Raw genomic sequence first — 16286 nt, 5'->3', positions numbered from 1 at the left:
GTGGTGCCAGAAGCCTCCGCGCCTGAATCTGCGGCGTGCGCCGTTTTGAGGTGCCTGGGCTCTCTGCGCCCAATTCCACGCAACCGCAAAGGCAGCCGTTGGAATCCCTCTCACGACTCCGCCCTGTCGAGGCGACGAGGGCTCAGTCGTTCTCCCCCTCGGAGAGGAGCTCCTCGTCCGAGTCGCCCCGTTCGCCCATCATCTTGCTCTCCGGAGCGAAGATGGAGGAGTGGGAAAGTGGGGGGGAATGGTAAAAGAAGCAAGAGGGAGACTGTCTCTCACTCTCTTTTTTTTTTTTTAAGACCGGGGAGGAATGAGAAAGTGAAGCCAAGGGATCCGAAGGTGTAAGATCAGAAGATAAGAGGAAATCCCGGGTAAAAGGGTACTCCAATGGCGGAGCCTGTTGGCGAAGCTGCTTCCCTGTACAAGGCAGGACAGAAACTGGATATGGGTGGAGCTCCCGCCCAGGAAGACAGGAAGTGAAGTTTTTAGTCCTGTCTCCCTGGGCACGTGATGGTAAAACCCATCTCATAGTTGCAAGATGCCTGGAGAGCCCAGAACGAGAAAGTCGGCATATAAAACACAACTCTTCTTCTAGTTCAACTGGATTAGAGATGTATGACCTCCCGCATACCACCACACCGCTATGCATGTTCCAGCTTAGTGCAGAAGATGCTTGGTGGTCTGTGCCAGTCATCTGTTAAGGACCCACAAAAGCATTTTGCAGGGGCATAATTATGTACACCTCCGTTACAGAAAGTATGGGGGCAGGGGTTGGACAGGGAAGTTGGCGCAGGGAAGTTAAGGCGGCACAAGATCTTGGACAAGGTACCAGTTGAACGGGACCCATTAAGCCCTTGTGACAGTTTAGGATGAGATGTGAACGGTCTCTGAAGGTGGTCTTGCCGGCACAGTAATTTTCTCCAGTTTTGACTCTTGTAATAATAGCGGTGTGAGCAAGGTATGTATTTGATAGATTAGGGAAAGGGCTGTGGCTCAGTTTGTAGAGCCTCTTCTTGGCATGCAGAAGGTCCCAGGTTCAATCCCCGGCATCTCCAGTTAAAGGGATCAGGCAAGGAGGTGATGTGAAAGACCTCTACCTGAGACCTTTGAGAGCCAATGCTGGTCTGACTCTGATGGACCAAGGGTCCGATTCAGTATAAGGCAGCTTCATATGCGTATACAATTCTAAGCCATTATACTAAGATTTTCTACGCCTTGAAGGTTTGTAATACACTTTTGAGTCCTGTGTTTCAGGAGAAAAGCAGCATATAAATAAGCTAAGTAAATAAAACTTGAGTCTGTCCTTAGAAAGGAAAGCGGTCTTGCGACCTGCATGTCAGCAGGGACCTGGAAAAGCGGTGATGGTGGGGGGCTACAGAAGGAAGGGCTGAGGTCAGGAAGCTGCAGGATAGAAGATCTTGGAAGAGGCTCAGTAAATACGCAGACCCATTCACTTCCCATGCATTGACTGCACCCCCTGCCCAATGTTTGCCTGCTGCTGTCCCCCGCATCTTAAAAACCACCAAGTACAACACAAAAGCAATGGCAAGGGGGATAAAAACTTTATTCAGTTTTATCCACTCTGAGCAGTCCTCAGCCGGAAGGTGCAACAGGCCATGCTCAAGGATTCAGAAGCCACCTGAAAATAAAAAAAACACATATTAAAATGGGAGTTTAACTGGTGTTCTCAAGGCTGTGGAGAAAAAGAACTGTAGAAAGGCAAAACTGAACCTCTGATGGAGAATGAATTCAGAGGGATGTAGGTTGTTAATGCACCATCGTTTTGTCTTGCGATTATCCCTCATGTCTCACACAATCCAAAAATTAAACGCATGGGGAACTCCGTCTACGGCAGGGGTGGGGAACCTTTATCCTGCCAAGGGCCTTTTGCACATATATAACATCGTTTGGGGGCCATACCAGGCATAGATCTCCCGGCATGGGGGAGTGGGGGAAAGAGGCTAGGATTGCAAGATCTCCAGCCACCACCTGGAGGTTTGCAAACCTAGGAGAGGCTATGCAGGGCAGGGAGGGAGGAAGAAAAGAAAGAAAAAAAGGAAGGAAGGAAAGAGACGGTGGGAGGCTTCCCCCCCACACACACACACACACTCACCAGCAGCCCGGGTATCTCGTGCACACACGCACATACACGGGGAGGGACCCTCCGGCGGCAGCACAGCAAGCGCGCAAACGGGGAATGGAGCCCGGGGAGGGCTGGGGGGGGACCCTTCGGCGGCGGCGCGGGAAGGGAGGAAGGAAGGAAAGAGAGGGTGGGAGGCTTCCCCCCCCACGCACTCACCAGCAGCCCGGGGAAGGGAATGGAGCACGGGGAGGGCTGGGGGGGGACCCTCCCACGCAAGCCGGGGGAATGGAGCACAGGGAGGGCTGGGGGGGGACCCTTTGGCGGCGGCGCAGCAAGGGAAGGAAGGAAGGAAAGAGAGGGTGGGAGGCTTCCCCCCCACACACACACACACGCACTCACCAGCAACCCGGGGATCTCGTGCACACACGCACATACAGAAGAGCGCAGGCCAAGGGAATGGAGCCCGGGGAGGGCTGGGGGGGACCCTTCGGCGGCGGCGCGGGAAGGGAAGGAAGAAAAGAGGGTGGGAAGCTTCCCCACACGCGCACGCACCCACCACCGGCCTGGGGATCTCGCGCACACATGCACATACACAAGCGCGCAGGCCGGTGGAATGGAGCACGGGGAGGGCTGGGGGGGGGACCCTTCAGCGGAGGCGCGGGAAGGGAAGGGAGGAAGGAAAGAGAGGGTGGGAGGCTTCCCACACACACACACACACACACACACGCACTCACCAGCTGCCCGGGGATCTCGCGCACACACGCACATACAGAAGTGCACAGGCCGGGGAATGGAACATGGGGAGGGCTGGAGGGGGGGACCCTTCGGCGGCGGCGTAGCAAGTGCACGGGCCAGGGGCTCAAGCAGAGGGAGGGCTAGGCGGAGACCCTCGGCAAGTGGCATGGCAAGCACGCAGGCGCAGGGGGGGGGATGGAGGCAGGGGCCTCGGCCGCCCCAAGAACTCAAGGTAAGCCACTCACTCGCCTGGAAAAAGCCGGTAGGGCATGGGTGAAGGAAACAAAGTTGGGCTGCCGAGAGAGCTGGCCAGGCACATGTTTTCTCTCTCTCTCTCGCAAGGAACAGGAAGCAGGGAGACTTGGGGAAAACGCCCCCAAAATCACCCAATCAACCTTCAGCTTTGTGTGCATGTGCTCCGGCTTCCCAGTGAAGCCCGAAGTGCTGAGATGAGGGCCTGGCTAGCGACAGCTAGCTCTGGAGCGCCTCGGCAGGCGAGCCAGGGGCTGGACAAAATGATCTCACGGGCCGGAGGTTCCCCACCCCTGGTCTACGGAGATGTACGGCCATTCCGTGCGATGGCAGACATTTCCCAGAGTTCCACCAAGAGAGGAGTGGTAGGGGGAAAGTGGAATGGGGGAGTGTTGGAAGGAAGGGGAACCACTCAAACGCACCAGCAAGCACTCTCAATTGCTGTGATTCTTTATTTTAAATTGGGACAAGTTTCGGAAGAGAGGTGGGGTTGATCCCGTAGGCGGGAGACGACCACGCATTTTGACGGTGGGGATTCGCTATACTCGCAGGAGAATAGTGAGACAAAACGGCCCGTGCAGTAATGACCACAGTTTTCTGGCGGAGGAGGGTGGAAGCCAGCTTTACACTTACGGGAAGTGGGGGAATACAGCAGGCAGGGCAGGATCAGCGTAAGCGGCGGGCCTCCCGCTCTGACTCCAGAAGCGTCAGAACGTCTCCTTCCCGGACTGGGCCTTTCACATTGCGGATGATGGAGCGGCTGGTGTCATCCATGAATTCCACCCGAACCTGCATGGGGAGAAGGAAAAGGATAGCGTGGAGCCCAGTTCTCACCCCACCAATATGGGACATTGGTGCAGGAGCTTGGTTTTTCATGCTTGAATTTTATTTATTTAATTAAATTTATATCCCACCCTGCCCAGCGAAGCCAAGAGAAGGGCAGCGTGCAACATATTTAGATAGTTTATTTGCGGCCCTTGGCCAGATAAAACAAGATACATGGTCTAAAATGGTCTTACCGCAAAGGTTTACAGTCCATGTCTTAAGTCACTTAAAAAAATAAAAGTAATAAAATAAATAACATCCAAGTTACATCTGCCATTTGGACTAAGACTACTCTGTGGCTACAAATTTTCATTGCAGCCGTACAAAATTGTGCCACCTGAGAGGTGATTGAGGGATTATCTCCTTGTAGGAGCTTTTCTATCTTTTCTCTTTCCCTGTCGGGTCCCATTCTCAGTATGAGGGGCTCAATAAACGTAGAACGGGGGCAACATATTTAAAACCAACTAGAGCCAGCATGGTATGGTGGTTAAGAGCAGTGGTTTGGAGCGATAGAGTCTGTTCTAGAGAACTGGGTTTGATTCCCCACTCCTCCACATGAAGCCAGCTGGGTGACCTGGGTCACAGCTCTCTCAGCCTCACCTACCTCACAAGGTGTCTGCTGTGGGGAGGGGAAGGGGATTGTAAGCTGGTTTGATTCTTCTTTAAGTGGTAAAGATGGCACATAAAAACCAACTCTTCTTCATCATCACTGTATTAAAACATTCTTGAATAAAATTAGCCCCATTAAAAAACTATTAAATATTCATCTCATTTTTGGCACACTTATGGCGATATAGAAACTGTAGCAAGTAAAATCAATTAGCGCCCCCCCAACAAAGAACAGTAATATAAATATAAAAAGGAGGTTGGGAGGCCAGCAGTGATGGTGAAAACTGCAGCTGACCTCAACCATAGGCCTGGGTGAAACAGCTCAGTCTTGCGGGCCCTGCACAATTCCCTAAGGTCCTGCAGGGCCCTGGTCTTGTTAGAAAGGCTGCTCCACCAGGCAGGGGCCAGGGCAGAGAAGGCCAGCCAGAATGAACCTTCCCCTTAAGCATGTGCAAAATGATACCCTCCTTAGCCCTCTTTAGGGGACAGTTGACTGCCAGAGGAGGGAGCCAGGGCTACCCACTACCCTGACGGGATAATCCAACTGGGAGGCTTTTTGGTGATGTGATACTCTCCTTGCCATTTATTCCTTGAAACCTAAGAGAAAACAGGAAGATGGGGCAAGCCCCTGCCACACTAGGGATTTTTTTAAAAAATGGTGCCCAACAGCTATAACACCATCCCCAAAGGCAGATTTGTTCTGCAGAAAAGAGCAACCAAAATGATCAGAGGACTACAGCAACTGTCCTATGATGAGCGGTTAAAATGCTTGTGCAGTTTGTGCTGAAGCAAACCAGTACGACCAATGCAAAACTATAAAACCAGAGATAAATAATGCTGGTGAAAGTATTGCAAGATTTTCTTTTTAAAAAAATCAGAGTCTTTGTAGCAAAATTCCCAATTCTTACAGCATACGGTCCTGCAAAGGAGGCTAGGCTAGAACAATAACAGGCCCAATGATTGTTCCCCGTTGGGAAGGGGGACTTGGACTCAGGACCTCCTCCAGAGCTTTTCCCACCAAGTTCAATGGGTCCACCTAAGAAAGAATCCAGTGTGAAACAGGAGCGAGCAGAGACCCCAACAGAAGCACCACAAGTAGGGTAGGGAGCAAAATCAAATGCAGGTGTCTTTTGAACAGAGAGGCTTCTGTTGGCTGTCTCTTGCTGAAAACCAGCTAGTGGTTCGTCATACCAGAAGATCCCAGTTCAAATCTTCACTGGACCAGGGAGGCTTGCTGGGTGACTTTGGGCCAGTCCCACTGGTGGTGGTGGAAAGTGCCATCAAGTCATAGCTGACTTGTAGCGACCCCCATAAGGCAAGCGACATTCAGAGGGAAGACATTTAGGGGAGGAGCTGTGGCTCAGTTTGCAGAGCATCTGCTTGGCATGCAGAAGGTCCTAAATTCAATCCCTGGCATCTTGTTAAAAAGACCAGGCAAGTAGGTGATGTGAAAAACCTCTGCCTGAGACCCTGGAGAGGCACTCCCAGTCTGAGTAGACAACACTGACTTTGATGGACCAAGGATGTGATTCAGTATAAGGGAGCTTCATGTGTTCAATACAGAGGTGGTTTGCCATTGGCTGCCTCTGCGTAACCAACCCTAGTATTCCTTGGTGGCAGAGCAACATGGCTTAGCTTCCCAGATCTGGCAATCCTGGACCATCCAGTCACTTAGCCTAACCTATTTCACAGGGCTGTTATAGGATAAAACAGACAATAGGAGAATAATCATAGAATCAGTGTCGGAAGGAGCCATACAGGCCATCTAGTCCAACCACCTGCTTAATGCAGGATCAGCCTAGAGAGCCCCTGACAAGTGCTGGTCCAGCCTCCGCTTAAAGCCTGCCAGTGAGTGGTTAGTCATACTGCAAGCGGATTCAGGTCTCTTATTTGGGAGAAAAACACATTATACCAAAATAACCACGCAGAGCAGCCTTGCTGGATTACAGTACCACGAGCCCACTCAACCCAGCATCCTGATACCAAAACAGACGCTTCCCTAAAGCTCAAAATGAGGGCTGGAAGGCGGCAGGGCGTCATGCTGCTTACCCCTACGACAACGAAATTCCAAGGTAGGCTGCCCCAGGATAGGAAGGCTTTATTCTTAACCTCCTTGAAGTTATTGACAAACAGCCACGAAGGGACTATCCTTTTCCAAGCAAGAGCTCCCAAGTCTCCGCTGCCAAAAAACCATCCCATCAAAGCAGCCACATGTCAACGGAAAAGGTGGAAGAATCCCCGCAACTTTTACATAAGGAAGGCCCTGCTGGATCAGACCCAGGCCCATCAAGCCCAGCAGTCTGTTCCCACAGGGGCCAACCAGGTGCCTCTAGGAAGCCCCCAAACAAGATGACTGCAGCAGCACCATCCCGCCTGTGATCCAAAGCACCCTAATACAATAGGCCTGCTCCTCTGATCCTGGAGAGAATAGGTATGCATCATGACTAGTATCCACTTTGACTAGTAGCCGTGAATAGCTCCACTCCCCTCTTACAGCCTTCCAAGCTGGCAGCCATCACCACATCCTGGGGCAGGGAGTTCCACAATTTTCTTCCCCGGCCCCGGCACCGCCCTCCCTGACGCGCACTTGGGGGGGAGGGGCTCACCTGCGTGCACTGGCCTTGGGAGCCGGTCCGGCCCAGCACTTTGGTCACTCGGGCCAGCTTGATGGGCTGCACGCGGCTCGTGTCCATGGCGGCGGAGGCGACTGAAGGGGTCACGTGGCCCAGCTCCACGCCTTATATAGGCGCACCCCGTGCGGGATTCTCGCGAGACGTCCCGGCAGGCCCCGCAACTACCGCGGCCCTTCCCTTCCTCCCAGCATCCTTCACTGCTCCCATTCTTCAGTCACATATTGAGTTATGTATAATTTCAGTTTATGGCCCGCCCTGGAATTGTTTTCCTCCGTGCGCTGCTGTATTTCTGCCTCCGTATTTTCATGATTTGTTCTCCTTTTTAAATTTAATCCTGTAGACCGGGCGTTTTGTTCAGGTTGACCTCCTCCCTCTTCCGTGACACGGCTTTCCCAGCAGCCCCTGCGCGATTCGAGGGACACGCCTTCTCCCGTCATGCCCCGCAACGACGTCCTTTCCGACGGCCGTTTCAACTTCCCGTCATACTGTGCGCGAACCTAAGGAATTTAAACTCCCCCCCTCCTTATATTGTCGAAGGCTTTCACGGTCAGAGTTCATCGGTTCTTGTAGGTTATCCGGGCTGTGTGACCGTGGTCTTGGTATTTTCTTTCCTGACGTTTCGCCAGCAGCTGTGGCAGGCGATGCCACAGGTGCCTGCCACAGCTGCTGGCGAAACGTCAGGAAAGAAAATACCAAGACCACGGTCACACAGCCCGGATAACCTACAAGAACCAATCCCCCCCTCCTCTTTTTTTTCTTGGAACGATAACGGCCACTCGAGTTCGAGTTTTCGACCTTCCTCCCAGCGTGTCAGATGCGCTGCCCCTAACGCTTCCCGGCATGCCTCGCGCGTACTTGCATCCGTTCCCTTCTTCCCGGCATCACCCGCGGCCTCTATACCCTTGACAACCCAGGCCAAGATGGCGTCTGCCACCAGTATCATCCAGCGGCTTCGCAACTTCGCGGCGGGGGTAAGAACCGGGGCCGGCGGGCTGTACTAGACCCCCTCTGAGTCCTGGCGGGAGAAATTGCCTGAAACTCAATGCCATGCAAAATTGAACTACGAGCAGCTGAGCGAGGCTGCATTTTATAAGCCTAGCCTTTCCCCCCCCCTACATTGCTAGGGGTTCTGGGAGTTGTAGTTCTATGAAAGCTTGTTGGGGCAGGTGTGCATTTTAGGTTTGGACGGGCCATTATGCATGGGAGGTTTTACCTTGGATTTGCTGCTCTCTAGATGCACATTTTTCTCACCCGAATTCTCAAAACTCTGCATGGGGGTTTATTGTTGAGTTTTGAGAATTCGGATGGGAAAAATGTGCATCTATAGAGCAACAAATCCAAGGCAAAACCTGCCGTGCATAATGGCCCGTTAATTTATGTTTCGCTTTTATATCTGGTTCTTTACTTTTCATTTGTTTAAAAAAAAATCCCTTTTGTCATTATAACCATAAAAGGTGGGCATAACTTTTGAATTGATGTATTTGATTTTTATCCCGCTCTTCCCAACAAGGTCGGGCTCAGAGCGGCTAACAATATTCTATGTCATTGAATAAAACAGAGCATACAAATCAGTACGACCAATGCAAAACTATAAAACTAGAAATAAATAATACTGGTGGAAGTATTGCAAGATTTTCTAAAAAATATTAAATCCATGTAAAACATTTGTTTTGAGAAGATGCAGAGCTGGCAAACAACACAACACTGATAACTGAATTATTCACATTAGTTTCCTTGGAGCAGAGTGTTCCCCAATGGTGTGATAAAAACAGGACACCAGAGCTCCAGACATTGCAAAATCATCTCCAAAAGGCCTTAAAGGGTTATTGGGAGGTACTAATGCAGTCCAGTGAACACCTGTAGATGCCATCTCAGTGGGTTCACTGATAGATATCTTTTTTTTACAGTTTGGGTTTTCAGCTTTGTAAACGTGGACTCAGTTGCCTGAAGGTGGCAGGCTTGGCATGTGCCCTCCTTGTCTGTCTGTCTTTTGTTTTCTTTAAACAGCGAGACTTGCAAGCCAAACTTCAGCTGCGCTACACAGAGATCTCCAAGCGGTAAGTTTCCTGAGCTGAGGGTTGGCATCAGCTGCTCGGTTCTCAAAAGCTGACACCTGTATATTTTGTGTGAAAGAGAGGACTGGCTAGGATGGATTTGAAAGAGGATTAGAGAAACTAACGGAGGAGGAAAGATCTATCATCAGCCATTAACCAGCCAGCCCCTGATATTAAGAGGTAGGCTCCCTCTGCATTAGGAGGTTCCATTTAGCTAATGTTGCTTGTAGCCTTTCAGAGACTTGTTCTCCTATGAATTTCTCTCATTCCCTTTTAAAAACCATACACACTACTAGCTGTTGCCACGTTTTCGGGCAGCCCATTTACTCAGTTAATCCACATTCAGCAGCTATTAACCGTAAATATATGAGGCGTAGTTTCTCTGTAAAAATTTCAGAGATAACCTCCTGTGTGACTGCTTGTAATTCAGACAACTGAAGGGGATCCAACCACACCTAGAGTATCGTGTTCAGCTTTGGGCACTGCAATTTAAGAAGGATGCACACAAGCTGAAACATGTCCAGAGGGGGGCAACAAAGATGTTGAGGGGTCTGGAGACCAAGTCCTATGAGGACAGGTTGAAGGAGCTGGATATGTTTAGCCTGAAGAGGAGAAGACTGAGGGGATATGATAACCACCTTCAAGTACTTGAAGGGCCGAGTTCAGGAGGGTGCCGAGTTGTTTTCTGTTGCCCAGAAGGTTGGACCAGATCCAACAAGTTGAAATTAAATCAAAAGAGTTTCCGTCTAGACATCAGGAAGACCTTTTTGACAGTTAAAACGGTTCCATAGTGGAACAGGCTTCCTCGGGAAGTGGTGAGCTCTCCTTCCCTGGAGGGTTTTAAGCAGAGGCTAGATGGCCATCTGTCACCAATGCTGATTCTACGACCTTAGGCAGATGATGAGAGGGAGGGCATCTTGGCCATCTTCCGGGCATGGGGTAGGGGTCACTGAGGGTGTGGGGAGAGGTAGTTGTGAATTTCCTGCATTGTGCAGGAGGTTAGACTAGATGGCCCTGGTGGTCTCTTCCGATTCTGTGACTTTGATTGTAGGACCTGGGCTAAGAGTATAAGCTGGCATCACACATGAAGCTGCCTTATACTGAATCAGACCCTTGGTCCATCAAAGTCAGTATTGTCTACTCAGACCGGCAGCAGATCTCCAGGGTCTCAGACAGAGGTCTTTCACATCACCTACTAGCCTAATCCCTTTAGCTGGAGATGCCGGGGATTGAACTGAGACCTTCTGCATGCCAAGCAGATGCCCTACCACTGAGCCTCAGAGGCTAGATGACCATCTGTCAGCAATGAACTAGATGAGCCTGGTGGTCCCTTCCAACTCTATGATTTTACTGTTCAACAGTGCCTTGTCAGAGCGTTGATGCATCTGCTCCTGGCTTGGTGAATATTTCCCCCCTTCTAGTTTCTTTGTTGTGACCTTCTTAAACTTTCCATCCCCCAGGACTCAGCCCCCTCCAGCCCTTCCTGTTGGCCCGAGCCACAAGCTGGCAGACAATTATTACTGTACTCGTGACGGGCGCCGACAGACTTCCCCTCCAATCGTCGTCATCTCATCGCAGAAAACCTTGGCCCCAGGAGACCAGGCTGCCAGGTAGTTTCCTGTTTACTGCAGCCATGCGACTCCCGTAACCACAGAGATAAACAGCGACAGCCTTCCTTGTTTGATTTGAAAGGCGTCAGGAAGCACCCCCACCTGTGCTGACTGCACCGGGACAGCGTCTAGTCCGTTTCTTGAGTGGTTTTCTTACAACAACTGGTTTAATTTTATTGAGAGCAGTCAGTGAACAAACGAAAGATCCTGGCTTTTAAGCATCTCCTGTCTTTCAACAGTAAAGCAGAGGGTGGTGGGGAGAAGCACAGATCCATCTGTTTCTAAGTAAAGGGGAAGGCCATCTGTAAGCAATGCTGATTCTATGACAGGCAGATCATGAGAACGAGGGCCTCTTGGCCATCTTCTGGGCATGGAGTGGGGGGTCACTGGGGGTGTTGGGGGGAGGTGGTTCAGAATTTCCTGCATTGTGCAGGGGGTTGGACTAGATGACCCTGGGGGTTCCTTCCAACTCTATGATTCTAAATCCAAAATGCTTGATTTGGACACAGAGCTCTCAACTTGCTCGGTTGGGTCCCTTAAAGCTGACATTTAAGGTTTCAGTTAAATGGAGAGGGGGACAGATTCATTGCTGCTTTTTGGGGGGGGGGTGTTGCATAATGTGCTGCTGCAGAATTCTTCATTTCCAAATCTTCCTCTCAACTTTGCCCAGGCAGGAATCTGCTGTGGCACTAGCCGAGAAACAACCAGTGACGCCTGGCCCTGTTCCTCGGAAACTGGAGCTGTCCAAAGATGAGCCCTATTTGTGAATGGACTGGCATCCCTTGAGGCTGGAGTTGAAGCTGCTTGACAGGATATCAGCCACAGGTGTGACCCTGTGTGGAAATAACCTGGGCCAGGAGACCTCTGGTTGGTTTGGTGTGTAACTGATTAAAGAGACACAATCCTTAATGCAGACTGAATTTTTGTAACTCTGCCCATAGTGGTTCATTGGATTTTGGGGTACAGATGTGAACATACTTCTGCCATTGATATGGTACAGCACCATCCCCTGTATGGGATAATTTAAATAATATTAGAAGAGCCCTGCAGGATCACGCCAAAGGTACATCCTGTCCAGCATCCTGTCTCCCACAGTCGCCAGCCAAATATTTATGGGAAGCCGATAAGCAAAGCATGAAGAAAACAGCTCTCCTCTGTAGTGTGCATCCCCAGGAACAAATATTCAGAGGTAGAATGCCTCTGAACGTGGAGGTTCCATTTAGCTATCAAGGCTATTTATTTATTTGAAATGTTATTTGCCACCTCTCTACCTTGAGGAACTTAAGGGAGCTTACAATATAAATAAAACAACAATTACAAAACAAAACACACATAAAATTCCACAATTTAAAATCTCCAATTAGGACCGTCAGTACATGAAAACTAAATTAGTCAAATGCAGTCCTAAATAAGATTGTCTTCTGAAGATCGAAAGTGGAGGGACCAGGCATACCTCCCTGGGGAGGGTGTTCCAGACAAGCTTCTTTGATTGGTGGGACAGTCAGGAAGGCCGTTCCCTATGAACTTAATTCCTGGGCAGGAATGTAACGGAGAAGACATCTCCTTCTTCAGGAATTTATCTAATCCTATTGCAATCTAAGTGACTTAATAACCATTACTACATCCTTTGGCAATGTGTTCCTCAGCTTAATTGCAGATAGCATGAAGGATGTTGTAGACCTTCTTGGATCAATTACCCATCCTCTTCAGCTTTCTAGGATTTTGGAAATGTGAGAAAAAGTTCTATTCCAACTTTCTCTGCATTGTGCATAATGTCGTCTATCTCTTTTCATGTCTTAATCACTTTGTCCCTAAATTGAAAAGCTCTAAATAAAATGCTTCAGCCTTTCCTCACGGGGAAGGTGCTGTAAGCCCTAGATTGTATGGTTTGCCCTTTTCCAGCTCTAAAATATCCTTTCCTTGAGAGGGGTTGACCAGAACTACATGCAGTAACTCACTGCGATGGAAGCAAATCCAAACAGGTCTCTGCCCCAAGGAACAAAACCATTTTGGACTGAGGGAAGGCAAAGGAATCAAGAGCAGATTTGAGCGGTGTTACCCTGACTGGACCTAGAGAAGGGGAAGTTAGTTTTAAAAAGGTTCCAGAAAGGAATAATGCAAGATCTTGTAGTGACTATATATTGGGGTAGATCTCAGTAGGGGTATCTCAAAATAAAATTGTGAAGAAAGACAGAGTATGTGTGAGAATGTAATTGTAAACACAAATAACTTTATACAAAATAAAAAGAAATAGAACGGTAAAGAACCGACACTAAGTGCCTGAGAACTGATTCCCTAAGCCAGTGATGGCGAACCTTTTAGAGACCGAGTGCCCAAACTGCAACCCAAAACCCACTTATTTATTGCCAAGTGCCAATACGGCAATTTAACCTGAATACTGAGGTTTTAGTTTAAAAAAAACAACTCATACATTCACATATTTTGCGTTAAAAGAAAAACACAATAACAGAGCTTTCAATGATGCAAACTTTTACCTTTCAATAAAAAGTTGTTTGTATTTGGCATGCATTTTTCCAGGACTCGTCCTCTGTTCAGCCACCAGACATTATTGCTAGGGTTGCCAGGTCTCCAGCCACCACCTGGAGGTTGGCAGCCCTAGTAGAGGAAGGGAAGGGGGAGGGATGGAGAAAGGAAGGAACTGGGAAAGGAAAGAGAATGAAGGAACTGGGGAAGGAAGGAAGGGGGGAGGGATGGAGAAAGGAAGGAAGGAAGAGGGGAAGAAAGAAAGAAAGAGAGAGAAAGAAAGAGAGAAAGAAAGAAAAAGGGGAAGGAAGGAACTGGGAAAGGAAAGAGAAGGAAGGAACTGGGGAAGGAAGGAAAAAGTGGAGGGACGAAGAAAGAGAGAGAGAAAGAAAGAAAGAAAGAAAGAAAGGGGAAGGAAGGAACTGGGAAAGGAAAGAGAAGGAAGGAACTGGGGAAGAAAGGATGAAAGGGAGGAAGGATGGAAGGAAGAAAGAAAGTGTCCTGGGTCGGGCCTCAAGCCCAACCCAGGACTTGCTCCAGGGCGCCCGAAGTTCTCCCCCCCTTACCGGCAGCTCTGGGGAGGTGGCGAGGCGACGGTGCGGGACGGCGGAGATGTGGGGCCCAGCGCAGCAGCATCGGTCACCTCCCAGCTGGGAGGGGGCAGGGGAGGAGGGGGCGGTGAGAGCGAGGGCGAGCGCGCCAACACTTGCGACCCTGCCAGCCTGCAGGCAACCTTAGGGGGCAGGGAGGGAGAAGGCAGAGGCCATGCAGCCACACCCGAGCCAGAGGACTTGAGGGTGGCTCCGTCTACCCCACAAGCTTACCGCAGGAGTCAGGGACGAGCGCGAGCGGGGGAGAGGGGGAGGATGGCGGGAGATGGCAGGCCCTTCTCTGGCGGACGCGCGGCTGTTGAGGGGCCGCCTGGCCCTCCGCGAGCGCCCTGAGGAGGCGGCGGGTGAAAACGGCCGGGGGAGAGGCGCCTGAGGAGGAGGACGATGGCGGCGACAGCCTGGAGCTGGACTTTTGGGAGCCACCTGAGGGGGACGAGGAGGAGGAAGGCGGTGAGGAGGAGCTGCTGCTGGAGCCTGGAGGAGGAGGCCCCATCTCCTTGCTGCTGGCCTCCCCGCCGCCTGTCAGGTGTTGGGGGTGAGAGGGGGGAAGAGGAAGAAGCCAGCAGCGTGAGTGCGAGGCAGGAAGCTGACACGCCCACGCACGGTGTGGGGGGAGCTCAGCTGAGAGAGGGAGGGGCCCAGACGACCCAGGAGGCCTTTTGGAGCCCACCCGCGCGTGCCGGCAGAGAGGGCTACGCGTGCCGGAAGTGGCACGCGTGCCATAGGTTCGCCAACACGGCCCTAAGCAATCACACACGCACACAACGAGAGGGTGTGCTTTATAAAAAGGAGAAGGGAGGAATTTGGGAAGTTTTACGGAAGGGACATATAACCTTAAAATGGGCTTGAGGCCTGGAGAGATCTGGGGGGTAAATGAAGCGGAGATCCAAGTCATAGAGCGAAGAGCTGGCGAAGCAAGGAGTAAAAGCATGCCAAGTGCAGCAGGTGTTCTCAGAAGGAAACCAGAATTCTGACCAGCAGAAATCTGGAGCGGAGATACAAGGAACCATTTGCTGGGGGGAGTTTTTTCCTTCATTTATGGTCAGAAGGACGCCCCCCCCCCCAGGGTAGGTGGGAGTTTGACCATTCCAACTTTGGGCTGGGTCAAGATAGAAAGTTTAAATCTCATTGCCTGGTTTAAAGTTAACCGCAGTCAAACTTCAGCGGGAAAAATATCTTGATTTGGCTATTTCGTGCTGAATCGGCGTGAGCACAGAGTCTGGGTGAGGCAAGGTGATTAACCTACTTTAATTAGGTTGAAGTGAGCTAGATCTGCATGGACGCAAAAGTCTGGGTGAGGCAACATAACTCCAGAAACAGGATGGAGGGCAAGTTAATGGCCATTTATGCATGGGAGGTTTTGCCTTGGATTTGCAGCTCTCTAGATGCACATTTCACCGATCTGAATTCTCAGAATTCTGCAGGGGGACTTATTGTTGAGTTTTGAGAATTCGAATGGGGGAAATGTGCATCTAGAGTGAGGCAAATCCAAGGCAAAACCTCCCGTGCATAAATGGCCAATGACTTGCGTGCCCTTCTTGATTGAGTAAAAAAAAGGAAGACAGGGAACCGGGAGGTGGTTAATGAAACCGCAATGTCCTTGGGCTGGGATCCAGTGTTGAAAAGTCTTTTGTTGTTGAGCATGATATATCACTGAGCTGGGGGAGACAATTGTTCTGCTTCCCTTGCAGTCACACCCTTCCTCTTCATTCCCGGGAATTTCCAATGTTATGGCTCAACCTAGGTGCCTTATGAGACTCCCCAAGTTTCAGATTCCCTGGCAGTTAGGGTGTAAATGGAGGTGCCTGATTAAAAAAAACCAAGTCCAAAATAAGAGAGGAACCTTACAACTCAATCAATCAAATTTTATTTCGATACAATATCAGCTTTGAATAAAAATCGAAGTTAGGTTAAAATAATAAAATAAAATGATAAAAGTTGATGGTTCTGGGAGGGATGATTTGAAGAGGAGGAGGAAAGATCTTCCATGGGAAAGGTTTTCAATCAGCCGTTTACGAATCCCACTGGACCGGAGGCGAAATTTGGCTACTTGAGTGGTTATCTCCCGAGAGAAGTCTGCTAAGAGAAGGGAAACTAGCTTCTTACAATCTCCCAGGAAAGGAGGACAATATGGGGAGAATGTACTGCGATCTTATGTCATTGTAGAAGGGACATTGCAGCAGAACCCTACTATCTAAGGTGGGTTGTTGAACTCAATTGTTATGAGGGCCGGATATGATATAAAAGTCACTTGGCTGGGCCATGCCTCGCCAGCCCAGATTGAGAGTGGGGGCGGGGTTGGCTGCCTTGGTTGGCTCATGGGCCAGATAAGAGCTCTCAAAGAGCCAACAACTGGCCTTTGACACCCCTGACTTATATCCTAGCAA

The 16286-nt window shown here is 50.2% G+C and overlaps 2 protein-coding genes across 2 annotated transcripts; one reads left to right on the top strand and one right to left on the bottom strand.

Moving 5' to 3' along the window:
* Positions 1-3725: 3725 nt before the first annotated feature.
* On the bottom strand, positions 3726-7227 carry RPS28 (ribosomal protein S28). Its single transcript, XM_056867605.1, has 2 exons — positions 7114-7227; positions 3726-3862 (listed from the first exon to the last, which is right to left on the bottom strand). The coding sequence occupies exons 1-2, from the start codon at positions 7198-7200 to the stop codon at positions 3740-3742; spliced, it is 210 nt and encodes a 69-aa protein (XP_056723583.1). The 5' UTR covers positions 7201-7227; the 3' UTR covers positions 3726-3739.
* Positions 7228-8060: 833 nt separating this feature from the next.
* On the top strand, positions 8061-11595 carry NDUFA7 (NADH:ubiquinone oxidoreductase subunit A7). Its single transcript, XM_056867604.1, has 4 exons — positions 8061-8111; positions 9148-9197; positions 10655-10804; positions 11475-11595. Exons 1-4 carry the CDS (start codon positions 8061-8063, stop codon positions 11569-11571), a joined length of 348 nt encoding a protein of 115 aa, XP_056723582.1. The 3' UTR covers positions 11572-11595.
* The last annotated feature ends 4691 nt before the right edge of the window (positions 11596-16286 follow it).

The sequence above is a fragment of the Euleptes europaea genome, chromosome 2, assembly GCF_029931775.1.
Source record: "Euleptes europaea isolate rEulEur1 chromosome 2, rEulEur1.hap1, whole genome shotgun sequence".
Lineage (NCBI taxonomy): Eukaryota > Metazoa > Chordata > Lepidosauria > Squamata > Sphaerodactylidae > Euleptes > Euleptes europaea.
The sequence above is the reverse complement of the archived record's forward strand: the minus strand, read 5'-3'. Positions and strand labels throughout refer to the sequence as shown.

Excerpts from the sequence above, each read along its gene's own strand:
- RPS28 (XM_056867605.1), bottom strand. The coding sequence starts at position 7,200 with ATGGACACGAGCCGCGTGCAGCCCATCAAGCTGGCCCGAGTGACCAAA. Across the intron at positions 3,863-7,113 it reads CCCAAGGCCAGTGCACGCAG|GTTCGGGTGGAATTCATGGA; the intron begins GTGAGCCCCTCC and ends CTCCCCATGCAG.
- NDUFA7 (XM_056867604.1), top strand. The coding sequence starts at position 8,061 with ATGGCGTCTGCCACCAGTATCATCCAGCGGCTTCGCAACTTCGCGGCG. Across the intron at positions 8,112-9,147 it reads TTCGCAACTTCGCGGCGGGG|CGAGACTTGCAAGCCAAACT; the intron begins GTAAGAACCGGG and ends TTCTTTAAACAG. Across the intron at positions 10,805-11,474 it reads CCAGGAGACCAGGCTGCCAG|GCAGGAATCTGCTGTGGCAC; the intron begins GTAGTTTCCTGT and ends AACTTTGCCCAG.